The 27,932-nt window shown below is 47.4% G+C and overlaps 1 protein-coding gene across 3 annotated transcripts in view; it reads left to right on the forward strand.

The window, feature by feature from the left end:
• Window positions 1-27,932, forward strand: part of ESRRB (estrogen related receptor beta) — a 176,064-nt gene that overhangs the window by 127,918 nt on the left and 20,214 nt on the right. For all 3 annotated transcript variants that reach the window (XM_036845171.1, XM_036845170.1, XM_036845172.1), the window contains exon 3: window positions 11,813-11,929. In XM_036845171.1, coding sequence (XP_036701066.1) covers window positions 11,813-11,929 — 117 coding nt within the window. The remainder of the gene's footprint in view (window positions 1-11,812; window positions 11,930-27,932) is intronic.

Here is a 27,932-nt window from a genome sequence, read left to right on the forward strand (position 1 = left end):
AATCTCAGGCTGCGGTGAGTGCAGCACTTGGATTTTCTTCTAGGTGGAAAGGAAGCCGTTGACAACGCATGCTGTGTGGCCATGAGGGGCTGTGCGGAGGGTAAAACCACACTGTCCCCCTTCCTATGTTCCCAGGGCAAGTGGCCAACTTTGCAGGTCACCGTGAGGCCCCTTGAGTAGCTCCTTAAGATGAGGAGGAATAAGCAAGAAAGAGGCTCTGGCACCAGGCTTCCTCTGTTCACATGGGGCCCCGATGCAGGCTTGGAAGGCAACTCCCCAAGGAGAGGGGCAGGGGGATGATTGATGGGTTATCCTGCCTTGGACCACCTCCAGGCCTTTTGTCCTGGTGAATGAGGCCTGGGATCCCAGGGGACAGAGACCATGACAGGGTGCAGAGATAAGCCAGGAGTAAGTGGGAGCCCGGAGTGGGGTGCTGTCCCAGCCCTGCCACTCGCCAGCCAGCTGACCTTGAGCAGGGCCTAGGACCCTCTGGCCTCAGTTTCCTCATCTGTACAAAAGCATAAAAAGAGTCAATTAAACCTACAAAACATTGCTGTCTGCCGGGCACTGAGGCAATGAGAGGAAGAACAAATCACCGTTCCTCTTTTCAGAGGCACAGCCAGGGTGAAAGTCAGGTGAGACACAGCCAGACAGAGCAGGGAGGGCTTCCCAGAGGAAGGGACATTTAAGCTGGAGTGGAAAGTGAACATTCTTGGTAGAAAGAACAGCAGGAAGAGGCCCATAGGAGTTGAGTGTGCTCTGCTCGGGAAGAGGGGACCAGTGGTAGGTGAGGGGCTGGAACAGAAGCTGGGACCGGATGTCAAAGGTTTTCACAAGCCCTGTTAAGGAAAAGTATAGAGTAATATTTCTGCTTGAGCTGCTTCACCTGGCTTAGAATCCCAACTTGACAATTTCGTAGTTGTGTCAAGTTGGGCAAGTTACTTCGTTTCTCTGGTCCTTAATTTCCTTGTCAATAAAAGGGGACTAATGGGGCTAATAAATAGTTCCTGCTCCTAGGATATTCTTGCAGAAATTAAATGAGACATGCATGCAGAGTGTCTAGCTTAGTGCCTGGCATATGATAACCATTAGATAAATAGGATTTGTTATTTGTTATTTATACTTGGCAACGAGAAGCCATTGAAGATTTTTGAGCAGGGAATTAATCACATCTCCTTTTAGCAAGATAATTCTGGCAATGATAGGGAAGATGGGCTGGAAATGGGAGAGTCTCGGGGCAGGCAGACTAGGTGGCGATTTTACCAGTCCAGTTCAGAGATCTAGTTAACCATCCACTTAGAAGCATCCAAACCCCAACAGTAGCAGAAGGGTTAAAAGGAGAGGTTAGGATTTTGAAAGTGATTTCAGTATAAAAAAATAGTGACTGGATTGTGAGACTGGCTCTTAGATTTCTAATTTAGGCTACTAGAGGATGGTCAGGGCATTGGCGGGGGAGAAACCTAGAAAGAATAATTTTGCTGGTGGAAGGGGGGTGGGCAGGGAGGAGAGGTTGGGATAATGGATGAAGTCTGAGGCATGTTGAGTTTGATCAGTTCACAGGCCTTAACCTGGGCAGCTGGAAATGCAGGGCTAGACCCCAAGAGTAAAATCCGAGTGGGGTTTTGGATCTAATGAGGTCCTCTAGGGCAGGGGTTCTCAAAGTATGGTCCCCAGACCTCAGCACAGGCTTCACTAGGGGGCTGGTTAGAAATGCAGATTTCAGGCCTGCAGAATCTGAGGCTCTGATTTAACAGGCCCTCTGGGAGAGCTTGTTCTAGGGAAAGCTGCTCTGAAGGAGGGGGTAAAGGGATAAGGCGCCAGGAAGAGGGACCCTGGTGAAAGGAAGGGGTCAGAGCCTTGAAAGGAGACTGAGAAATACCATATTTTATCAGTTCTAAGATGCACATTTCCCCCACGTAACATCTCTGAATTGGGCCGATTACTGTCTGCTAGGTGACGGATGTATGTGGTTGTCACTGCCCTCACAAGCACATTAAAACGTGCAGAAAGGGGCCAGTGACCTGGAAGGAAACCCCTACGAGAACAAGGGACACTCAAGAAGCACAGCGTCGTCAGCTCCTTTGTTAGCAGAGAGGACCATTCTGTGGAAAAACACGAAAACAATGACTTTGATCAAAAGGGATTCAGAAGAGTCACACTCTGAGAAGTTTTAGCAATATCTTCAATTTATTTTTCTTATGTTTTCCCTTTCATGTATGCACAAGAATGCTGTATGATCAAATCTGTATCTATCAATAAGTCTCAAAGAGCTCTTTTAATAAGAAAAAAAAAAAAAAGAAAATGCTAGTGGCAAGGAAACACAGCCATACTTTGATTGGCAGATGTTTTTCCTCTCTTTCTTGGTGGTATATAAAATAATGGTGCAATCTTACCATCAAAAGCATCTTAGATTCTATGCAATAAATATAGAAGCGATCAGAGACATTACAAGAGTCCCTGGAGAGAAGGGAGATGAAATCTAACAGTGGGTTTTAAGAGGTGTGACAGGTGTCTGCTGCTTCAGGAAGGACCAGGATGGGGAAGGCCCAAGGGAGGGGATTGCATTTGACAACTGGAAGGTCATTGTTGAATTCTAGGTTTCTCTGGGTGGGCACTCTTGCTTTCAATTTATTTGCCTTGATCAACGGGTGCTTCAGGGGGCAGACACTGTACTTGAGATACAGAAATGAAAGACCTAACAATCTCTATCCCCAGTAAGCGCGCAGTTCAGAAGGGAGGACAGCATGTAAAATCCTGATTATGAAACGTTAAGCTCGTTGCTTTCAGTGTGTGTATGTGTGTGGCAGGCGGGGTGATGGATGAGGCCTATGGGGGCAAACAGGCAGGGCATGTAAACCTACCTGGGACAGAAGGGAAGAGGGTGTCACTGAAAAGGCCACATGCGCGCTGAGGCTCCAAGGATGTGGAAGAGTTTGCCAGGAGGGGTTTCAGCTAGAGGGAGGTATGAGAGGGCCCAGAGGCTCCATGTGGTTTTCTGGAGTCTACAAACTGGGGGCCTAGGTGGAGGGAGATTACAGTGGACTGGTCAGAGGTGACCAGATCATAAAGGGCCAGATGTGCTTTTCCCTGGAGGTTAGATTTCATCTTTACACAATGAGCAAATTAATTTTAAATTAATTTTTAACTTTTATCAAAATAATGTATGCACATAGCTTAAAAAGACCCAAAGTATAACTCTTATAATAAAAAATAAGAGTCCCTGACCCTACCCATTCTCTCCCTTTCCCTCCGTGATCTAGAGTTAGCCATTTAAGAAAATCTTTCTTCTAGCCCTTTGTCTTCTTAATTACTACTATGATTTTACAGCTGTACTTACTGACAGCAATTTTACATTATTTCTTGACTTCCTGTTATGGAAGATGAAGAGTTAGTTCCCATTATACAAACCATCCCAATACACATACATTTCCCATCTTCCCATTGTCTGAATATGGTTATATCACAATTTTTGGTTAAATCTCTTTGTCTATTGCCAGTTCCTCCTGGATGTCCCCTTGACTTTTCTCCTGGTAGAATCCTCTGTCCTCTTCCTCTTTTTGGTCCTTCCCTTTTGGGGTGGGGCGTGGGGGAGAAGCTCATGCTAGAAGGGCACAGGAGAGGTAAAACTGTTGACATCTTGGATGTGTGGAAATGTCTTTACTCAATCCTTCAACCCATACATTAGATGCTAGTTGAAAATAATTTCTCCCCAGAATTTGGACACCATTGCTGCTTTGTCTTCTAGCTTCTAGTGCTGCTGTCAAGAAGTTTGATTCATTCACTTAGAAAATGTATATTGAGGCCTCACTCTTTCCCAGACATGGTTCTAGGTGTTGGAAAACAGCAGTGAACAAAGCAGATAATAAACAAGCTAAATAAACAAGTCAGGTGATGAGTGCTAAGAAGAAAAAAAGAGTGGTGAGTCTGTGCACTAGCTTTGTGTATTTGTGTGTGCACAGAGAGGGTTTTTTCCCTTATGGTTTGAGATATGGTGGCCAATCTTATTCTTGATCCTTTGTATTTGACTTGTTTTTAACACTCTTGCTGAAAGTTTTTAGGATCTTTTTTTTGTCTTCCATGATAAAAAATCTATGTTGTGTGTGTAGGTCTTTATATTATTATTATTATTTTTTAGTACCTTCAGATACATTTTTTTAAAATTTATTTATTTTATTTATTTTTGGCTGTATTGGGTCTTCGTTGCTGCGCGTGAGCTTTCTCTAGTTGCAGCGAGTGGGGGCTACTCGTTATTGCAGTGTGTGGGCTTCTCATTGTGGTGGCTTCTCTTGTTGCAGAGCACAGGCCCTAGAGTGCACAGGCTTCAGTAGTTGTGGCACATGGGCTTAGTTGCTCCGCAGCATGTGGGATCTTCCTGGACCAGGGCTCGAACTGTGTCCCCTGCATTGGCAGGCAGATTCTTAACCACTGAACCACCAGGGAGGGCCCTATATTATTATTATTATTATATTTTTGTTTTGAGGTAATTATAGATTCCCATGCAGTTATAAGAAATATTACAGAGAGATTCCATGTACATAGATCCCATACATTTCACCCAGCTTCCTTCAGTGGTAACATTTCACATAACAATGTAGCATACATAACTATATTATGTAGCTATATGACATAACGCATATGGGCTATATAACATAACTATATATAGCAAGATACCACAACCAGGAAATTGGCATTGATATCCATCAGCCTTACTCAGATTTTACTAGTTGTACACTCTCATCTGTGTGTGTGTGTGTGTGTGTGTGTGTGTGTTAAGTTCTATGCAGTTTTATCACTGCAAATTCCTGTGAGCACCACCACAGTCAAGATACAGAACAGTTCCATTACACAGGGTTCCTGGTGCTACCCTTTTACAGCCACACCACCTCCCTCTCTCTTCCCTCCCTGACCCTGGCAGCCACTGATTTGTTCTCTACCGCTATAATACTGTCCAGGTCTTTTTTCATTCATTCTTCTGGACTCTCAGCAGGCCTTCTGATCTGGAAACTCATATTCTTCTGGTCTTAGACATTTTCATCCCTCCCCTTCTTCTCGCCTTCCCTTTCTCCCTTGGTGATAATTTCCTCTCCACTGTTTTCTCTTTCAAAAACTCCTAAGGGTTGGATATTGAGTTTCCAGGACCAATCTTCTAATTCTTACCTCTTTTCTGGCTTATTGTCCATCTCTTTGATTTTTTGTTCTATTTTAGAGTAGCTGCTTAGATGATTCTTTGGAATTTTTTTGTATTTTTAATTTCTGTGAGCTCCATTTTATACTTTCTTTTTATTGCATGCTGTTCTTGTTTCATGAATGCAGTATTTTTATCTTCTCAAGTCAACAGTATCCTGAGTATTACTTGTGGAGGTTTATTTCTCCTTCTTGCTTTGTCCTGGTTTCTTCCCACATAATTTTCCCCCTGTTTATTTTGGTTAGTTTTTATATTGAAGCTTTTCATAGATGTAGTGATAATCCTTGGCTGTCTTAAATGCAAACAGGGATAAAAAGCATAGAAGGAGCTTTCCTTTTTTTTTTTTTAACATCTTTATTGGAGTATAATTGCTTTACAATGGTGTGTTAGTTTCTGCTTTATAACAAAGTGAATCAGCTATACATATACATACATCCCCATATCTCCTCCCTCTTGCATCTCCCTCCCATCCTCCCTATCCCAGCCCTCTAGGTGGTTACAAAGCACCGAGCTGATCTCCCTGTGCTATGCGGCTGCTTCCCACTAGCTATCTATTTTACATTTGGTAGTGTATATATGTCCATGCCACTCTATCACTTTGTCCCAGCTTACCCTTCCCCCTCCCCCGTGTCCTCAAGTCCATTCTCTACATCTGTGTCTTTATTCCTGTCCTGCCCCTATTATCTGCTGGTCTTTTCTCTGATGCCATTTGTTTTTCCAGAGAAGATTGCCATAAATTCCCATCTTCAGGTTAGGGGAGTGAGGAGTGGAGGGTGGGAGTGAGGGTGTGGAGTAGATGTCTGCCTGCTAGAATTTTGGGAGTGGGCATGGGGAGTGGGGCTGGGCGGTCTCACTCTTTGGTATGCAGTATTCGGAAACTTCAGCTAGCCTTCTGCCCTCAGCTAAGCCTGGCATCCCTGAGTCCCGATTCACTTGCTTATACTCTCCAGAGATTAAGTTGGCTTCTCTTGCGCAGGCTGTGGGGAGATCCTTGGTGGCTACCTGGAGTGGCAACTAAGTACTCCTTAAATACAGACTTCCAGCAAATTCCCATTTTTAATCCCATACCTCACTCCATCTTCTACTGTGTCTTCAACACCTGAGGCTTTTTGAGGTTCTGCGATACAAGGGCTTATTTCTTATCTGGAATCCCCTCTGGTTACTTTGATTTCGACTTCCTTCATTCTTCTGTGACTGTTCTCACTCCCTTACTGCCCTTTAGTGGGCTCCTGGGAAGGCATGCAGACATAAGTGGTTGATGAACCAGAGGTCCATCGAGGCATTTTGCACAGGAGTTATTAATGTCTCTCCAGGGGCGGTGTGGAGGGTAGACTGATTGGAAAGGGCAATGGTGACAAGAGGAAGCAAGTGCATTAGAGGAGAGGCAAGAGATGACGGGCGTGGGAACTAGCTGTGGCAGGAGGGGAAGGAGGCGGGAAATATCAGGCAAGTGGGATGAAAAGGACCTTAGAAGTAAAGGAGAGGGATGAATCTACGATGCCACCTCAGTTTCTTTTCTTTTTTTTTTTTTTAATAATTTACTTATTTTTGGCTGCATTGGGTCTTTCGTTGCTGCACGTGGGCTTTCTATAGTTGTGGCGAGCGGGGGCTACTCTTCGTTGCGGTGCGTGGGCTTCTCATTGAGGTGGCTTCCCTTGTTGCAGAGCATGGGCTCTAGGCACGTGGGCTCAGTAGTTGTGGCTCATGGGCTCTAGAGTGCAGGCTCAGTGGCGCATGGGCTTAGTTGCTCCCCGGCATGTGGGATCTTCCCGGACCAGGGCTCGAACCCGTATCCCCTGCATTGGCAGGTGGATTCGTAACCACTGGGCCACCAGGGAAGTCCCCGCTACCTCAGTTTCTGACCCAGGTGGCAGGTGGCTTAGTGATGGCTTTGCTGAGACAAGGAACACAGTAAGAGAAAGTCTGGGTGGGGATGGGTTCAAGTGGAGGAAGTATGAAGAACCCAAGGGAATTCCAGGTGGAAGTATCCAGCAGGCAGATGGATATAAGGGTTTGAAGCACAGATAGTGCCTCTTGCTGCCCGTCCTTGCCAATTAGTAAGCTGAAGCCAGTGGCATGAATGAGATCATCAGCTGGCGGGTAAGGAGGAGGGAAGGGTGGAGCGCTGAGGACAGTGGACCGTGTGGAGGTGAAAGGGATAGTCTCTGTCCTCCAGGAGTGAGATAAATAAGGGAGTGGAACCAAGTGACGCCCAGCCCAGCCCTATCACTCCAGAGCTAAAAATGGTGGCCATTCAGTCTCTGATGTTGGCCAGCAGCCTCTGAGCCCATAAATTCCTCAAGAGCTGTTTATCTAAGCTCTGCAGCCCCCGTCCCTGAGCCCCAGGGAGGGGACTGCCCACTTTCCTGCAGCTGTTTCAAGACAGCTGATGGGGATGCCCCTGGGCTTTCCTTCTCCTGGGGCACAGGATTGAAGAGAGTTGATGGTGGGCATTTCCCCTCTGCCTTGAAGTCACACTGAAATCCAGATCATTCCTGACTCCCTCCCTCCCACAGGCAGCATCAGCTCTGAGGTCTGTCTATGGGAGGCCTGGTCGTAATGTTCTTAAATGGCAGAATGGGTGGCTGGCCTCAGGTCTGACACCTAGAAAGGACTTACCCTGGGGTCTTCTGGCTGTATGTACCCTGGTAGCCCTGATGGATGTAAAAATAAGCATGTTCACTTTGACCCAGTGCATGCACTTCACTAAGCCCTTTATGTGCTGAATCCGCAGGACTGTATAGTTGGGAACATATTGTGCCCATTTTACAGATGAGGAAGCTGGGGCCCAGAGAAGTTGGGTGATTTACCTGAGGTAGAGTCTGCATATGTCTATACTGGGCACACTCCCAGGTTAGAACTCTGGATTTATGCTAGATGTTGGCTGTGTCCTTGTCCTGTGAGAGCCCATCCCCAACCCTGCCACCCCTCAGCCCCTGGTGAGTGAGAGTGTGTGTGTGTGTGTGTGTGTGTGTGTGTGTGTGTGTGTGTGTATACACACCCCTCTCTGCTCCTGTGCTCTCCTAGACTGCCCTCCAGAGACCACAGGAATTCTGATGAATTAATCTCATCACTTTATCAAGGAGGCACTTACAGAAATTACAAGGCAAGGCCACCAGCCTGGCTTTGCTGGCAGCCAGCCGCTGGGGCCATAAAACAAATTGAAAGGAACAAAAATAAATAAATAAAATTAGATCTCTCTCCCTCTCTCTCACACACACACACACAGCCACACCCAACAGAGTCAAGAACATCCCTAGGTTCTTGTTAATGCTCAGTCTCTTGTTCTGGGAGAGCAGCAGTGCCAAATCAACAGTTACTTATGGACCCCTTGCTGGAGTGACAACCTAGGATCTGTCCTTCAAGGGATTGACAGGCTGGCTGGGGGCTGAGACCAGTGAACGTGAAGAGTTAGCCACCTGCCAGTGGCATCCCAAGGCGGCCCGAGTCCCCATGCCCCAGGCCCTGTAAACTCACCGCCCAGGGGAGCAGAGCAGAGCCAGACCCCCTGGTTTCAAGTCCTTGCTCTGCCTCGTCCTGGACTCAGCTCACCTTTCTCATCTGTAAGATGGAGAGGAAGATGTTTACCTCCAGTGTTGTTGGGAAAATTAAAGATTCAACATAAGAAAAGTAGAACCGCAGCTGCTTTATAACAAGCCCTCGTCAGTGTTAGCTCTCAGTGTGTATTGAGCACCTACTGTGTGCCAGGCACTGGGACTACGGAGAAAAGCTGGTCTGGAAGGAGGAGACACACAGTGGCGACTGGGTGATGGAGAGAAGGAGCACCTTCCCAAGGGGGACCAGGAGGTGTGGGCAGGCCAGGCGAGGAGGCGGAGGGAGCAGAGTGGCCTTGTCCTAAGCAGCAAAGGCCTGGGAACCTAGGAGGTCACTGAGTTCCAGGAACTGATAGTTATGCAGAGCAATGGGGAAGGTGAGGCTGGAGAGAGAGGAGGGGAGTGGGGTGGAGGCCGGGGCCAAATTCTACAGAACCTTCTAAGCCGGGATAGACCTGGATGAACTAGCTTATGTATGGGATTTCCTCCTTTCTGTTTCTTTCTCCCACGCGCTCTCTCTCTCTCTCTTTACAATCTGGTGTACAGCAAAGTGATTCAGTTATACATATATATCTATTCTTTTTCAGATTCTTTTCTATAATAGGTTATTACAGGGTATTGAATATAGTTCCCTGTGCTATACGTAGGTCCTCGTTGTTTATCTATTTTATATATAATAGTGTTTATTCGTACATTCCAAGCTCCTAATTTATCCCTCCCCTGTTTCTCTTTTTAATTTTACCATGCTTATGTGAATATTGAAATTATTTCCCAAGAAGTCACACAAGAGAGTGACCTAAGGAATGGTTAGGGTCAGGTAACAGAAGGGAGGGGCACGCGGAATCTTTATGCCTCCCACTTCCTCTTACCTCCCATCCTCCAGCACAGAGGATGACTTCTGGCCCCCCTCCCCACAGAAAGATGGTGCCGGCTGGACTTGAGAGAGAGAGAGAGAGAGAGATCTGTAAGGTGCTCCAGCCAGATCGACCTCTGTGAGCCTCAGTTTTCTCACCTGTACAAAATGAGGATGGAATCCTCACTGGGACGTTGTGAGTACTCAGTGTAATTAGGCATCTTGTAATTGGGGCTCAATAATTTCTGTACTTCGAAACACTTTTGTCAGTGGTGGAACCTGGTTCATGCTTGTTCTCAGAAAATCCAAATGCTACCTGGGGAGGCTGAGGCAGGGACACCTGAGGACAGCCCCTCTCCCCTTCCTCTAGACCACCTCAGTAGCTGGGTTAGCATACGGGCCTGTCTGAAGTCCCCAAGCTTCTTGTGGGGTGCAGGGGTGGCACAGGGGCCCTGTGTGGCCTTGGGTAACTCACTTCAGCTCCCTGACTCTCAGTTTCTTGGTCTGTAAAATGGGGCACTGGTGGGTCCCAGAGGGTTGTCGTGAGGATGGAGGGAGCTGAGACAGGTCACGCTCATAGCAGGTGCACAATGAAGGTGGCTGTTATTGCTGCTAAAGTGGATGGGTTATGTGGCGGGGGTGGGGGGTGGTCTGGGCACAGGCAGGCCTGGAGCTGCCCTTTCTAGCACGGTGCAGGGCTGGGAGTGGCCTTTTGGAGGCTGCTCTGTGCCAGGCTGTGTCCTTGTTGGGTGAGCTGGGCCCGGAAGGGGAATCTGGGCAAGCAGCTTGCTGGGCATCACTTGTCCCTGCTCCCTGAGAAGGTGGCAGCTGGATGGGTGTTAGGATGAAAGGTTTGCACTAGTTCAGAGTCTGTTCTCTGAAAACCACAGACTCAAGCAGACTGCACTGACTGGGACGGGGGCCGAGGAGACATGATAAAATCCAAAACAGCAGGGTGATCCGCTGTCCTGCACTTGTATCTTTCTATTGCCTGTCTCTCCGCCCACCTCCAACAATTCCAGTCCCTTTCCCCCTCCCATTGCCTTTCCTTTGGCCTCCAGGCTTGTTATAGCTGCACAGTGCACATTTGTGACATGAGTGAAGACACGTAAGAGCACTCAGGACAGATGCTGCGCCCCTACGTTAGAAAGGCAGCTGCAGCCTCTCCCGACCATGCTGTCAGCCCTCCCAGGAAGAGGCACTGAAAAGGGACAATGGCCTCCCCAGAGGATTCGAAGATCAGCTCATCCTGAATAAGACTCATATAGTTACATTGCACAGAACCACTCTGGAAACCTCAGGTTTCCCATCTGTAAAATGGGGATGGTATCAGTACCTACTTCATGGAATTGCTATGAGGATTCGGTAGATTTTTTATTCAGCAGGCTGGTCTTGCACGCCTTCTGTGCAGCAGGGGTTGATCTCAGTGCAATAGAGATGACGTGATGAACAGCACACCTCTTGCCTTCGTGGTGCTCACAGCCTACTAGGAGCATGGGGTCAGGTTCATGGAAGCCATTATTATCACCCAGTTAAGGGGTGACATGGAAAATTAATCACAATTTCCCTCTGCAGCAATGAACTGTGCTTATAAAATCACCAGCTCACGTCAAATCGTGCTTTACAATTTTTAAAGCAATCTTACATACATGATCTTGCTTAATCCTTCATTTAGCAGATATCACACTATTTTGCAGATGAGGAAACTGCAACTCAGTGAGAGGAAAGTGATTTTCTCAAGGTCAGCCAAGCTGGGTGACCTGGGCCTCTGCCGTGAGATGTGGGATGCAGGTGCTGGTCCCTGCGGGCTCAGAGCTGCCAAGAGGTTTTTCCCATGAGTTGGGGCCCAGGCTGGAGGGCATAGGGCCGGTGGGCCACACTGACATTTTGGTCAGCAGTGGGATAAAATTTCTCTGCTTGGGATAAAATGTCAGCTCAGTGAGTTTTGATGTCCCAGTTCAGTGGTGGCTTCAAAACTGTGGGTGACCATTCTTCAGAGCTGTGGCTGCCTGGCCGACCTGACCTCTGGCACTGGGATCTCTGTATTTAAGAGAGTAGGAAACACCCTGACACGTGTCTCGGAGCGCCTCCTACTTGGAGAACCACTGCCCTGTGGGAACCTCGGGGCTGGAGAGTAGTGACTTGGTCGGTGAATCCCCATCCAGCCTGTGGCTGGCAGGTGGGGGCAGCACCTGGCAACCCTTCTGTGTCTGCTTACAGGGAACATTGAGTACAGCTGCCCGGCCACCAACGAGTGTGAGATCACGAAACGGAGGCGCAAGTCCTGCCAGGCCTGTCGCTTCATGAAATGCCTCAAAGTGGGGATGCTGAAGGAAGGTAAGAGGCCCCGCTTGGCCATGCAAGGCGGAACCGAAGCCTGGGTCCTGGGCAAGCTCTTCTCCCCACGGGAAGTCTCAGACCCCCGGAAAATGCCAGCAAGCTCAGGACTTTCTCCCTGAGCGGCGCACGAGAACAGGTCTCCCCCTGTAGCCCGGGTGAAGGCCCTGCCCCCCGGGCTGCCTGTCTCACACACCCTGCAGGCAAGTGTGCAGCTAAAGCTCTCCACGCTCTCGGGAGGCTGTTGGGCAGCAGGAGTTGGAAGTTCTCCATTAAAGATCCTTTGGGGAATCATGACCCCACTTGGGCCTTAGAACAGCTGGCTTGGCGCTCTGGGGAAGGCCCTCGTCGGGGCCAAGAACCCTCTCCACCCTGGGAAGGAAGGCTTGGGATGCTTTATTGCCTCTCGGTGGCCCATGGAGTGTGGGCATGCAGAGGGCAGAGACATTAAGGCCCAGAATGACACGTCACGTACCCTTCACCTGCCAAGGTCAACCTCTGTTTTCCAGCAGGTGCACAGGACATGGCTGTCACCTGGCCAGTGTTTTCCTCCTCCTGTTCCCTGCCCCCACCCCCATCCTCTCTCTTCCCTTTCCTTTCTCTGCCTTTTGCCTCTCTTTCTCCTCTAGAGCCCTGCCATCCAACACGGCAGCGTGAGCCACGTCTTCTAAGTGTAAAATACACACCAGATTTTGAAGACTTACTAGGATGATAAAAAGGAGCATAAAATATTGTAGTAATAATTTTTTATATGATTACATGTTGAGATGATGATATTCTGGGCATATTGGATTAAACAAAACATATTCTGACATTGATGTCACAACTTCTTTTTACCTTCTTTAGTGTGGCTACTAGAGAATTTTAAGTGACCTGTGGCTCTCATTATTAGGACAGCACGGCTCTCGGTCTCCTGCACCACCTTCCCTGTTGATCTGCTCAGGCAGATGAACCTCGTTTAGTGCCATTTCTGGAGATAGGTAGTGTGTGTGTGTGTGTGTGTGTTTCTCCCCTTCCCCTGCTTTCAGGGGGAGCCAGTGGCAATTTCTACAGATCAGCTTTTATGATTCTGGGCCCTGGGATCCTTCCAGAAATGAGAGGAGTCAGGAAAAGAGGTGTGTGCTGATGATCAGATTATCTGATCCAGAGGGGCTGGGAGAGAAGAGGAAGGGGCGGGACTGGAATGCAGGCCCTCACTGGGAGGGGCTTCTGGAGCCCAGCCCGGCCTTTAAGAGCCCGAGGCCCTCCTCCCATCCTGGCTTCCAGGTGCCCTCTGGGAAGAGGGCCCGAATTTAAGGTGCTTTGTTAGTAGGACGACTTGGACGTTGTTGTGATGTGGAAATCGGGGACTCCCTCTGTTTTCCATTCCGGGCTCCCCCTTCACCTCAGCTCAGCCCAGTTCCTCCACCACCCCTGTGTCAACATGGCACATCGACCTTTAAACTGCGTTTCTTACTAGTTGTTTCATGCAACCCTTTTGAGATGGAGGAGCCACTCAGCCCTTATTCACATGCCAGCTGCTCCACCGGGGGATCAACTGAAGAAAGAGCTCTCTTTCTAGATTAGAAGCAGGCTGCGCTGGACCTGCTGAAAGACTGTGTCTGTTCATTTTGATTCTCCCCAGTTTTGGTCTACGCCTGTGCAGGGTGTGACCCCAGCTAGTGGCTGAACCAGGTCCTCTGTCTTCTGTACCAGGTTCTTTCTGCTCTTCCAGAGCACCCTGGGGTTCACAGATGAGGAAACTGAGGCACAGAGGCCCTCAGAAGCGTGCCTCAGCGCTGGTCTCCTGACTTCCCCCTCTGCATGCTGCTGGGAACCAACCCAAGGCTTTGTCAGCCTTGGAGAGACTCTGCTCTTAAGTTTGTAAGGATGTTCTGGGAAGCCAGGTGTGAGGGCCCTGACTCAGGCAGGGACCAGCTGTCCAACAGCCTTTCCTGGTTGGAGCGTGTAGCCTTTCTTGGCTTACTTCACAGCGTCTGAGGAGCTTGGAACAGAAGAAGCTGATTGCTATCGATATACTCCTGAATTTGAAGGGAGACAAAATTGAGTCCTGCAGGGACTCATGCTGGTTTGACGGGAGCTGGTCCCAGAGCCTGGAGCCTGGAGCTTCTCCCTGCCCTGCTGTGTTTGCTCCCCATGGCCCAGGTCAGGGGTGGGGAGCCTTCCAATCCCAGGCCACCTCGCCCTCCCCCCAGGATTATGAGCAAGGAGGGAGAGATAAGGAAAAAGTGGAGACCGCCACTTGAAATCCCTGGACCACCTTGCAACCTTTGAACAGGGTCTCTTGAGGGACTACCCAGTGCTGGGAAGAGAATAGGGGTGCTTCCCAGCGGCGCCCCAGAAAGGCAGAATGATGAGGGGATCCACAGAGGCAGGGAAGCAGGTCGCCAGGGGCGCAATCCATCGGCAACAGCAGGCCAGGCACCCCGCCAGCTACTTAAAAGGAGTGAGATGGATGCTGTGTGTCCCAGGATGATGGTGTGAGCTGCTGGGGGAACGAGAGCCTCAGGTGGGGAGCACACGCATGGTGGGCATCTGAGGCTGGTGGCGGGAGCCGGGCAGGTGTGCTGAGCTGAACTTCCCGGGGGCCCAGCCCCAGGTCCCCCAGGAGCTCTGCCCCATGAGAAGGGCAGTCACCAGAAGGCTCCCCTCCCCGGCTCTGCCCTGCCCCCGCTGCTGACAGGGGAAGATGATACAAAGGCTCCAAGCGCCTTCGTTTAGCTCTTCACCGCAGTGCAGAGCCTTGGCAAGATCCTGGGATCTGAAGCTCCACGGGGACTGGCCCCTTAAGAGGAGCGTGCCTCCTTGAGAAGCCTGTGTCCCTGCCAGGCAGCTGCCCTGGCTCCTGCTTTTGTTTAGGTGCCCGTCCCCCCCTCCCTCCATCATGTGCAGGCGCCCAGCCTCCCTCTGTCTCCCTCAGACTCTGACCTGACTCTGAAATGCAGATCCCAGCCTTCCCGAGGTGCCCCCCACCCCATCTTCAAGGCTCCTCGACATCGGGGAGCCAGGGGCTGGGGTCCTGGGTCTTCTGGGGGAGGGGGATGGAGAAGGGGAGAATGGAAGGCCAGCCTCCGCCTCCTCCGCATCTCACCTACACATCAGAACTCTGTTTGCCTCTTCTGTCCAGCAGCTCTGGATGCCTTATTCGGTCTTTCCTTTCTTAAGTAAAATAACCTGAGAGATTGCCACGTGATTTGGGGGTCCCAGCAACTGCCAGGGAAAAGGTCAGAAGTGGGGCTTTCTTTGGCTCAGCCTCTGCCTCGAGGCTGCTGTCAGTTCTGGAAGCATTGGCTGTGGAACACAGGTGATGTCCAAGGGTCTGTCTTGCTTCAAGCAAATCCCGTGTATGAAAATCTGTATTTTCAGAGAAAAGAGTGATGATTCTCTTCATAAGAAACTGAACACAAAATCTGCTCTGGGCTAGGAGTCAGTGCCTGTGTCCCCTCCTGGCTCTTAGGTATCCTTGCTGTGTCTATTATTTCTCACTTACGCGCCTGGGCCTCCATTTCTTCACCTGTGGAGCAGGGGTGTTGAAACCTGCTCTCTGTCACTAGGTCAAGGTGAGGACCAGATGGGACAACTCCTTGGTAAGATCTGCTGTGGGACGGCTTTAAAATGTCAGCTTCCTGGGCGTGTTAAAGTAGTAATGGATTCAAAGATACTCTCGTTTGCGCCCATTGTGTGAGGCGGGGCATATTAGTGTCCATCTGCCTTGATTTTCCTCCTGGATTGGCTGGTGGGAGTCTTAGAGGTGGCATCGCCTTAGGCTGACCCCGTCTGGGGTCTAAAATGAGGATGAGAGGGTCCATTGGGAGGACCATGGAGAAGCTCTCCCCGGATAGGTGAGGGTGTGGCCTGACGGCCTCTAAGCCAGGAGGACCTGGAAAACCATTTGCTGCATTTCACAGGGGTCACCCGTACATCTGGGAATTCTGCAAATCTTCCCGCACAGACTGTGCCTGCAAACTTCTCCTGCTCACCTCACTTTACCTCCCTCAGGCCACCAGCCTCCCGGGCCCGCTTCATTTCCTCCTCCCCTCAGCCCCTGGTCTGCCTTTCCCCGAGTGTTTTCTAAAAGAAATTTGATTTCAGTGAAAGCCGGGCTGACATCCATGCAATCCGCTCTCAGTCTCTTTGTGCTTGTTGGGAAGGCGGAGGGCTCCCCTGGGGATGCTGGGTAATTGGGTTAGTGGCCAGCTCATGTCAGGAAATTAAAAGGAGGCCCTGATCGGGTACCCGCTGCATGGGATTTAATGGCTCTGTATTTATAGAGTATCCCGCCTCTAGCCCATGCCAGAAATACCACTTTTCTGGCCCTGTGAATGAAGAAAGAGGATGAGAGATGACTTGCCTTTAAAAATTCTTTTTCTTTTCCAAAATACATTAGTGTTCTGAAACAAAACAACTCTTGAGCACTTCAAAGAATAGTTTTGAACTAGAGCCCAAGAACTCTGATGGCTGTTTGTATCCCCCGAACCACTTTCCACCCTACACACACACACATGCTCACGCACACACATCTGACGCCTCACAAGATCTTCCCGTGTGGCCTCACGCCTTGGGCCACTCAGGCACGATGACTTGATGACCTCTGGTTGGGGGAGTGTTAATTGAATGAAGTCACAGGAGATGGTCTTGTCTGTGCTGAGCCCTTATTACTGTTCATTCAGGGCTTCTGGCTTGTCAGACATTGGATAACAGGTTCAGTGGTCATACAGAGCCGGTAAAACCCCAGTGGCACCATTTATCAGCTCCTTGGGTGATTTACTAACTTCTTTAAGCCTCCCTTTCCTTCTCTGTAAAATGGGAATGATAGTAGTTAGTTGCTGTTTCATCTTGCTCCCGATTCACCAGGGAAAGCTCCTAGAGTTGTACCACAGAGTAAAATGTTAGTCACTGATTTAAGATATTCTGCATCATGTTACATCACTGGTTTCTTCTGTGTTTCAGAAGGCAGTTTTGAATCCCCTGTAGCCTCTTTCCCTGCTCCTTGGCTGATGACCTTGCTTCATATTTGCTTGAGAAAATAGAAACAGTCAAGTGGGGAATTTCTAAACCTCCTGCTGTTGAATCCACAAACCTACCTACTTGTTTTATGTCTTCACTCTTGTTAGAGGTATTTCTGTTCCTATCAAAAGCCAGTCTCCCCACCTCTGCCCTGAATTGCATTCCTCTTTATTAGGGACTTCACTCCTATAGTATCATGTCTGCTTCCAACCCCATCAAACCCTTCCTCACTGCTGGATCATTTTCATCAGCACCCAAACAGAATTTAATTTAAAAAACCCACAAATGTATTTTGATCCAAACTTTATCTCTGTTCAGCTGCTGCTACCTTACCCTGCTCCCTTTCTCAACAAAACTTTCCTGAAGGGTTGACAGCACTTACTATATATCTATCCACTTTAAAAAATAAAAATGAAAACAAACAAAACACTTCCTTAAAAAGTAAGCATCGAGGGACTTCCCTGGTGGTCCAGTCGGTGGGACTTCGTGCTCCCAATGCAGGGGGCCCAGGTTCAATCCCTGGTTGGAGAACTAGATCCCACATGCGTGCCACAACTAAGTGCCCGCATGCTGCAACTAAGAGATTCTGCGTGCCACAACTAAGACCCAGCGCAGCCAAACTAAATAAATAAATAAAATATATATTTTTTTAAAGTAAGCATCAAGTAGATCCAGAAAAATATTTATAGTATGTTATATTAGTTAAGGTAAGGCTAAACTTCTGTACAAAGAGACTCCCTTCCTCCCTCAAAGCAAAAAATTCAAACTTAAGCAAGATAGAACTTTAATTCTCTCTCATCTCTCATATAACAGTCCAATAGGTCTAAGGTGATCCAGGACTGGTTGGCGGCTTTGCCATCCTTAGCAAGTGGTTTCCACTTGTGGACCCATCTCCCAGACAGCCAAAAGGAAGAAAAGGAAGAAAAGCCTATGTCCTATCCCTCGAAGGGCAGGACCCAGAGTGGTACAATTTCCTTCCATTCACAGCCCATCTAGTCACTCGGCCACACGTCTTTGCGAGGATGTCTGGGAATTGTAGTCTTTAGCTGGGATGCCATGTGTCCAGCTAAAACTATGTTGGGATGGGAAAAGAATAACATATTTTAAAGGACAGGCATTGTCATTTGCCAAAAACATATGTGAAGTAGGAAGTAGGAAGAATATTGATACCTTCCACCCAGTCTAAGAAAAAGAAATTTTACCCTTACTTTTGAGATTCCCTCTGTGCCTGAGCCTGCATTCATTACTTTCAGGGGCAACTATTATCCTGATTTCACATTATTTTCCCTTGCCTTTCTTTATGGTTTTATCATATATTTGTATCTCAAATCATATCATGTTTTCAGTTTTCAATGAAATTATACTATACATATTCTTCTGCATCTTAATTATTTTAATCAGTATTTCTGAGATGAATGCTTCTTGCTGCATGGTGCTATAATTCATTTATTTTCATTTCTGTATTACAGGAGTCAGCCAGATACATATTTTAGGCTTTGTGGGCCAAAAGGTCTCTGTCTTCACTATTTAAATCTGCTGTTGTAATGTGAAAGTGGCCACAGACAGTATGTAAAGGAGTAAACAGAGTTGTATTCTGTGAGGTACTTGTCTGAGCCTTTTCCCAAATTTTCTACTTTATGTAGAAATCTTTATATATTCTGGTCATTTTTATGAGTCATTTTTTCAGTAGCTGGTGTTGTTAAAATCTCATTTGTAGCTTTCTTCTCTTTATGGCATCCTTTGATGAACAGAAGTTAGTAATTTTAATAAATTGAGTGTATCAGTCTTTTCCTTTAAGGTTTGCACTTCTGTGTCATTAAAATATACATATTTTATTTATTTATTTATTTATTTACTTACTTACTTACTTACTTAACCTGCTACTGTAAAGATGCTTTCCTAATCTGCCTTACCCATGTTGGTCTTGGATCCTGCTGGACTTGACTTTTGAGTACAATGGGCTGGCTCCAGGATGGCAAATTGCTTTTAGCTGGACTGTCAACTGTAGGGTGGGGAGCAGCTGCCTAGAATGGATGATTGAAAGGCTTCTTAGGCAGTGCCTGGGATCAGTAGGCAAGAGTGCTGTGACTGATTAGCAATGTCTGCCACAGACTAGGAAATGGAGGGTGGTGGCACAGCTGACAGCTTTTTGCCATGACTGATCTAGTGCAACTGAGTTTAAGTGATTTGCCCAAGGCCATGCAGCTAGTAAATAACAGAGCTGGGTGGAATCTAGTCTCCTTGGTTTTACAAGAATTCCTTCTAAGAAGCCCAATCCAACTCATTGAGATGCCTTGGCCAGCAGCAAAGCCTATAGCCCTTCCTCAAAGTGGGAAAAAGAGGAAGGGAATGGAAAGGGAGGCTGAGCTGAAATAGTCTTTCCTGGTTAGGTGCTCAGTTTTAGAGAATTTTTGGCAGCTGGGAATGCAAGGATAGCACAGCCCTACTGAAATGTCCTTGGGGACACAGTGCCCTGGGTGAGAAGGATCCAGAGGAGAGAGCAGCAGGAGAGCGGACACTTCCTTAATAAGCAGAAGGCCAGGGTCTCATCACCCAGTACCATCTTACCCATCCTGGAGCAGCTGGCACAAGCCCTGGAATATTAGTTGGCATGTGTGTTTATCCACCCGCAAGGCTCTCTCGGCTTATAGTGAGTCAGGAGTGAGGCACTCTTCACCATTATGATATGGCACCAGGGTAAGAGGCAGCCCAAGATAGCTGTCCTGTCGGAGGCAGCAAGGTGAGCTCACCTGTCACCCAGGACGTCCTGCCAGACAGGTGGCTGAAGGGAGCTCAGATCGTGCAGGGGGTGCAGATGAGTGTTTAGGCAGGGCATTCTGCTGGGCTGGGGTGTCCATCAGCGTGTCCACGTGACCCACAGCCCCTGGGCCCTCAGGAGCCCAGAGTACTCCTATCACCTTTTGTGTGGTTTGTTCCTCTTTCTGGAGATGGGTCAGCTATAGTTTGGTAGAACTTATAGGTAGAGAGTCAACACCTAAGTCTCCTGGAAGGAACGCTGGTTAGACAAAAGTACTGCATAAAATAGGTTTAGTGCATGCTCCCCAGACCTGGTAGGTAGTCAGAATCATTAGAGGAGCATTGCAAAATTATCCATTCCTGTACATCTCCCCTATTGACTTAGAACCTCGAAGTGGTTAAGTCCTTAAGGTCTGTGTAGTTCAAAGGCTTTCAGGGCATTCTGACAATCATACAGGGTAGGTGGTCTCAAGTTCAGGGCAAAGGAGATAGGACTTAGAGATAAAGGTTCAGATCCTCCCTCAGACCTTTCCTGGCTGTGTGACCCTGAGAAAGTCACCTGACCTTTCTGAGCCTCAGTTTTCACATGGGAATAATAATAATCATCATGTGTTCTCCCTCCCTCAATTTTGTTACACAGATCAAATGACATATGGAAATAGCTTTGTAAACTGTAAAGCATTGCACACATCCTTAATAAACCAAGGACATTAAATTGGGTGTGTGTGTGTGGGGGGCAGGTTTCTAGGTAAGGGGAAGAGAAGAGTCTTGACCATGACAGCTTTGCAGTGTCAGGATAGCAGCTCTGCAGAGGAGGCAGGAGAAGGACACAGGCTCAGAACCTCTCCCTCTCTGCCTTGTCTGAGCCTTTCCTGTGGGAAGAGAAATGTGACGGGGCAGCGCCTGGGACAGGCTGGGGGCCAGGTGCAGGGCCATGCTTTTCTGAACTTTAACCGGTTATTTTTAGTGACTGGGATGAAAGAAAGAAACTTAAAACTGCCCCCCGCTGCTGCCGCCCCTGCACACTCTGCTATTTTTACTTCTGAAAGGCTGGGATCTCGTCCAGCTTAGGGAGGGCGACCGAGGAGAAAGGGGGGGAGTTGGAGGGAAGCAGGAATTATTTTACTTCCATTAAGAAAAAAGTCAGAAGCCTGATCTTATCAAGTCAGCAAGTGGACATCTGATTCAGGACGCGGCAGCCGCAGGCCCTGGCTGCTCTGATGTGCCTGCAGTGTGGATAGGTCAGTAGATGGGGCAGAGGCTTGGGGGAGCCCCACTCCCCTCCCCGCAGGCAGTTTCTTCCCCAGAGCAGCCCAGCAGCTTCTTTGCTCTTTCCTGTGCCCTGAGCTGGGAAGTGGGATTGGACACTGCAGATACAGGGGCACCAGCTTAGTGATGAGATTGCTGGGGGTTGGGGACTATATGGCTGCAGCCGAGCATGTTCAAGAGAGTACCTGTGTTGGCGCTGTGTGCCCCTGGGCACAATATTCAACCTCTCTGAACCTTTGTTTCTTGAGAGTTTTGTTTAACACATCTGACCTACGGTAGTTATAACTAAGGGGGTGTGCTTCTCTCTCTTCCCATGAAGAAAGCTAGCAGTTCAAGGCAGACACTACCACTTTCATAGGCAGATGAAAGGAAAGAGATTACTGTTGAGGGCCTACTGTGTACTGAGCACATCACTATGTTTCATACATTTTATGTTACTTAATTCCACTAATCAGAGAAAAGTGAAGTATTTTTAAAAATCTTTTAATAGCTTTATTGAGATATAATTCACCCATTTAAACTGTACAATTCACTGGTTTTAGGTATATTACATTGTTTTTTTAATTGTGGCAAAACATATTCAACAAAATTTACCTTTTAGAAACCTTTTCTTTTTTTCCGGCCGAGCTGTGTGACTGTGGGATCCTAGTTCCCCAACCAGGGATTGAACCTGGGCCACGGCAGTGAAAGTGCTGAGTCCTAACCACTGGACTGCCAAGGAATTCCCTAAAAATCATTTTTAAGTATACATACAATTCAGTGGCATTAAGCACGTTCAGTGTTTTGCAACCATCACCACTACCTGTTTCCAACACTTCTTCATCATCCCAAATAGAAACTATACTATAACTCCCCTTTCTACCCTACCCCCAGCCCCTGGATCCTCCAATCTACTTTCTGTCTATTCGAGTTATTTCTTATAAATGAAATCCTACAACATCTCTCCTTTTGTGTCTGGCTTATTTCATTTAGCATAATGTTTTCAAGGTTCATCCATGCCATAGCATGTATCAGAACTTCATTCTTTTTTTCATGACTGAATAATATTCCATTGTATGTATAATTCCACACATTGTGTGTCGATGGATACTTAGGTTGGGGAATTCCCTGGCAGTCCAGTGGTTAGGACTCAGCACTTTCACTGCCAGGGCCTGGGTTCGATCCCTGGTTGGGGAACTAAGATCCCACAAGCCACACAGCTCAGCCAAAAAAAACTTAAAATTAAAAAAAAATGTTTAAATTTAAAAAGGACCTTTGAAAAAAAAAGAAAGGATACTTGGGTTGCTTCTACCTTTTGGCTATTGTGAATAATACCACCATGAACATTTGCAGATGAGTATCTGTTTGAGGTCCTGATTTCAATTCTTTTGAGTATAGACCTAGGAGTGGAATCGCTGGGTTACATTTCCACAAGTAGTTAAACAAATTTTTAATTAACCTTTTAAATTTTGATATAATTGTAGATTCATATGCAGTTGTAAGAAATAATAGAGAGAGATCTCATGTACCCTTTACCCAGTTACTCCCCACGGTAACATCTTGCTAAACTATAGTACAATATCACAGCCAGAATATTTGCTTTGATACAGTCAAGATACAGAACAGTTTCAAGGGTGAAGTATTGATATTTTTAATAATAATTATATTGGCTAACATTTATTGAGCACTCACTACGTATTCATGACACACTTATGAATACTTAAATTTTGGCCTGCACATGCTAAAAGATGAAACAGTGTTGAACTGTAGTTAAAACAAAGGATAAGTATTTATTATAGTGTTTGGAGCTCTGGTATACTTTACATGAGAATATTATTGATGCTTTTTTTTTTTTTATTGATGCTTTTTTAAATTCAGAAAGTATCAATAAGATGATATAATCTAATAATCCTGGACAACAATTGTAAGTTAATTAGTATTTTAATATGCTCCCTGAGCCTACTTTTTTAGATATTTCACTAATATAAGAACACAAACAATAAGGCAACTCTTATTTCAGGTTCAAGTCCCCGCCTTTATTTTTTTCCATTTGCTGTTTGTAAGACTTAAGCATCCTAATTTAAAAAGTAATTGCCCGTTTTATCAGCGAAAATTGCTTTCTGCTGCAAGTTACAGAGGACTTGACTGCTAGTGGCTTAAGCATCGATAAATGAGATTGATTGCCCCACCTAAGCAGAAGACCAGAAGTGGGCAATTGCACAGGCTTCTCAGCCACAGCATCAAGGGCTCAGGCTCTGCCTTTCTTCTCTGGTGTTCTTTGGTGTCCTCACATGGCTGCCTCATTGTTACAAGGTGGTTGCCACAGCTCTAGGCTTCATCTTCCAGGTCAGGGCAGAAGAAAGGCAAAAAGAGCTGCACCAACTCTGTCTGTCTCTTTTATCAGAAAAGCAAAACGATTCCCAGAAGCCCCCACCATGGACTTCACCTTATATCCCATTGGCCAGAACCAGGTCATATGACCAGCCTTGGTTACCAGGGAAATTGGGAAAGTGGGGAACAGGAATGCTGGGACTGGCTAGGGCTCTCTATGAAGAAAGCCCTATGTGCCTATGAAGAAAATCCAGTCTCTGTTAGCATGGAAGAGGGGGAATGGAATGAAATTGGGTAGGAAACTAATAATGTCTGCCAGATCCAACTGTTAGTATTTGGTGATCCACTTCTAAAGGATTCATGATACAACATCTTGCTGTATTACCTCTTGGGGAGGGGCTGCTTCTTTTTTTTTTTTTGATAAATTTATTTATTTTATTTATTTATTTTTGGCTGCTTAGGGTCTTCGTTGCTGCGCACGGCTTTCTCTAGTTGCAACAAGCGGGGGCTACTCTTTGCTCAGTGTGCGGGCTTCTCATTGCGGTGGCTTCTCTTGTTGTGGACCACGGGCTCTAGGCACACGGGCTTCAGTAGTTGTGGCACGCAGGCTCAGTAGTTGTGGCTCATAGGCTCTAGAGCAGAGGCTCAGTAGTTGTGGCGCAGGGGTTTGGTTGTTCCGTGGCATGTGGGATCTTCCCGGACCAGGGCTCGAACCTGTGTCCCCTGCATTGGCAGGCGGATTCTTAACCACTGTGCCACCAGGGAAGTCCCCCAAAAAACACACATTGGCAGATAATAAGTATAAACATAGACCAATGTCTGTTTAGGCGGAGTGCAAAGGAATTCAGACCTCTGTCCACTGTCTCTGCCCTTGAGGGGCTGACCTTTCTCACATCAGGTCGCATCAGTACAGACAAATGTGTGGAAGGCGAGGAGGAGGCTGGCCTAAAACACTGTACAAATGTAGAACATAAAGGGTACTTGAGCATAGAAGGTGGATGCCCAAGGATGTTCAAGTCCATAAAGGGTTGTCTTATGGAAGGGAGGTGGTCTTGTTGGATGGGATGCAGGGTAAGGAGTGATCTGGAGAAAGAATTTAGCTCAGTACAAGGAGAAAGTTTCATGAGGAACAGGCTGCCTTGAGAGAGTGAATTTCTGGAGGCTGGAGAGACAAATGGAAGCTGGGGCAAGGATCAGACCCTGATATTCTTTCGTTTCTTAACTCTGAAGAGCTTCATTTTAACTGGGCACGTCATTTTACTCAGACACTTGAGTACTGACGGCAGGCTGTGTGCTGAGCTTGGGCTGCAACGATAAATGGAAGTCCTGTCCAGGAGTTGCCCACCGTCCACCAGGGAGATGGGCACATAGTGTATGACAGTGAAGAGTTGTTTTGACCTCGGTTGCTGTATAGAGAAAGAACAAAGGGAGCCCAAGAATGGCGTGGCCAGCTCTGCCAGGGGAGTCTGGAAAGGTTTCCCGGTAGAGATAATAGTTGAACTGGGCCTTCAAGGGTACCTTTGATGGTATGGGTAGGTCACTTAGATGGGGGCCCATCTGCCCAACCCCAGCCTGGGTCTATGCCCCAGGACCCCTCTACCCTAAATGGTCTTTCATAAACCCTGACTGTGGGGCAGTGTAGGGGGAAAGGGAGAACTCAGAAAATGGGGCAGACCTGGGCCCTAGACCAGCTTGGCTAAGGCCACGCAACTCATAAGGGACCTTGATCACTGGATCCCGTGGGCTTGAGTGACTTGGGTTTGTGCTCAGAGTAGGACTTGGGAAGAAGACAGGAAGCAAGGAGAACAAACACACCTCATACCAGGCATCAATTTGTGCATAATCAAATACAACAGGCTTCTTTTTTTTTTTTAAAACAGAATAACCTGTTAATTGATACACTTATTGGTTGGAGCTATTGACCATTTTTTTTTTCCACACACACACACTATATTTTATTTTTACAAGAGATAAATAGACTGACACCAAGCATTGTACATGGATGACCACAACAAAAGCAACAATGATTGCAATTACCAAACATGAAACACACTCATACTATGTCATAATATTGACATTCAGTCCAGTAATCCTCCAATGTAACAGCTCCTTTACTTTGCAGTGAAAATTGATTTGTATATTCTTTGCCTCTGAGTCCTTGTGGGATTTTTTTTTTTTAATTCAGACAGAAAGTCACAAAAATTATACTCATCGTCATCAGTTCACTCAGTCCCATGTAATTAAATTTTTTTTTTCATCTTGATCTTTTGTTAGCACTTTTATGAGTTCATCAGTTTTTCATTAGAGTTCTGAAAATGCTTATTCATTCAGTTCAGCAGTACAGTCAGTTACCAGAAACCTGTACTTGTCAGAGTCTTTTCCATGAATTTCTTGAAGATGAAACCCTTTTATAGGAACATATTTGCAAAAGCATCAGAGTACACCCAGAACTGTCTGTAAATGACAAAAGACTTAAAAATGACCACAGTTAAAGTTTTGATGAAAGTTCATAATAATGCAGTTGACAAGAAAATTAGTTATTTCTGAGATATACATTTTAAAGTAATAACTAGGATTATGACTTATAACATTATACCAGAACATATAAGATTTTTAGAAATTTCATGTAATGTCTGAAACATTTATATTAACATATTTCCATACAAATAACCCAATGAAAGTTTGCTATTGACCATTTTGCTATAAAGATCTGGTGGAGAAAATTTAGAGAGTTTATACCTGCTGTGCCCTGGGAAGTCATACCCTGGAATGGCAAAGAGCTTGGATATTGGCTCATTTATTGGGCAAATTGCTAAATCTCTGTGAGCCTCAGTTTTTCTTATTTGTAAAATGGGGACAATAGCACCTGCTTTATATGCTGTGGCTTAAATAGGGCAACACATACAGAAAGTCCTCCATAAGTTAGGCTGTTCTCATTATCACTATCAATGTGACTTTGATCAGAGGGTTGTATGCAGCACAGGGGAAGAGCAATAATAATGATGGCAGTGATGGTCAGAGTAACAGCTCAGATTTTCTAAGCACCCACGTGGCACATTGGGTCCCACACAGTCCCTGGAGTAGGATGGTGAGCAGCCTCTGGCTGTAAGGGGCACCTAGTCGTTAGGGGAAGCCCAGTGTGTTATTGGAGCCCAGGAAGAAGCACCCAGCCTGGGTGGAGGCATATCCATTCCTGTATGTGTCAAGACTTTCTTGAACACCCACGGAGAGCCACGCCCTGTATCAGGACAGAGAGTATTCCACAGGGAGGCCGCGACAGAGGTGGCATCTGCCCATCTTCTCGCTTTGCTGAGGGATGGGCGCCTCTTTTTACTTTTGTGGAGCAGTTCACTCTCCTGCTGACATCTGTCTGGGATCAGGCAGCCTGGGTGGGAGGGGGAAGCTCATGAGACTGGCATCTAGCAGACAAGGTCAGTGAAGTGGGGAAGGAGCTCATCTTGGACTCCAAGTCAGACCCTGGCACATAGTAGGTGCTCAGGAAACTGGGGTCCTCACGGTCCTTTATGCCTGACGCTTGGTATTTTCACTCTTGGTCTTGCCAGCTTTCCAGGGGGAGAAGCTTGGTGGAGGGTTTGACTCGCCTCGGGTGTAGTAGGCAGGGCTGAGCTGCTTTGTGGCTGTGTCACAGGATGGGGTCAAGAAAACTCTTCCAAACAGGGAACTTCTCCCCAAAAACCTTTTCCCCAAAGGGAGGAACTGTCCTCCTTCCTGCCCTTATGTGCCTGCTCCTTCTACCCTCACAGAAGGGGCCGGGAGGGGTGAGCCAGAGTCCCATCAGCACATGTGTTTGGTCTTGTGCTGGATGGGATTCGGCTGCCCCTTCAAGGTCCGAGGTACTGATGGAAGTGGATTATACAGCCACATCCGCTAGGAAGCTGTGGTCATTATTGACTTTCTTCCTGAGAACGCCTCCAAAATAAACTGCCTACATTCATGTCCTTATCTCAGTGTCTTGTCCCAGAGAACCCACTACAGAGGTGGTCAGTTGCAACCCATTCTGACCCTCGAAGCAGAAGGGGAGTTCATCGCAAGCCCGTCAGGAGGCTCAAGGACCACACTTAGCCAGACAAGGACCAAGGGAAGCCCCGGAGAGCCCAGGCACGGGAGATGCAGTAATCAGGAGAGTCTGGCCCAGGGCTGCCCACACCTCTGCGGCTGAGAGCACTACTGCTACCCTCCCCAGTGAGATGACTCACAACAGGGGAATTGCCTTGAAATAGGAAGCAGGGGTGGGATGCTGGGTAGACCCTTTCCTGGGGAAAAAAGTTCACTACAGCCATGTTCAGCATCCAATACAAAAGTGCCAGGCTGTGGGGTAAAAAGGACACTGCTGATGAAATGCCGAGCATTGACTGGCCCCCAAAAGGCAGTCCCCTCAGGCAGCCTGGCTGGGTGTGCTTACAGCATCCTCCCGGCCCTCCGAGCTCCCCCGTGGGCTAGGAAGATGGAAGAAGGTAGGACCGGCAGGAGGAAGTGCCGGGGAAAGACAGGGCTCCGAAGATCACCTGACGGGCTCTGTGCCCATGATGCTGTTGACCTTTGGGGAAAGGAGGAGGAGTTGAAGCCACCGAGCTTGCTCCCTCTGGGGACTCTGGCTCTGTCTCTGACTTCTTATGTGTTTTAGTCAAGGTCCATTTCA

This window comes from Balaenoptera musculus, chromosome 2, assembly GCF_009873245.2.
Source record: "Balaenoptera musculus isolate JJ_BM4_2016_0621 chromosome 2, mBalMus1.pri.v3, whole genome shotgun sequence".
Taxonomy (NCBI): Eukaryota; Metazoa; Chordata; class Mammalia; order Artiodactyla; family Balaenopteridae; genus Balaenoptera; species Balaenoptera musculus.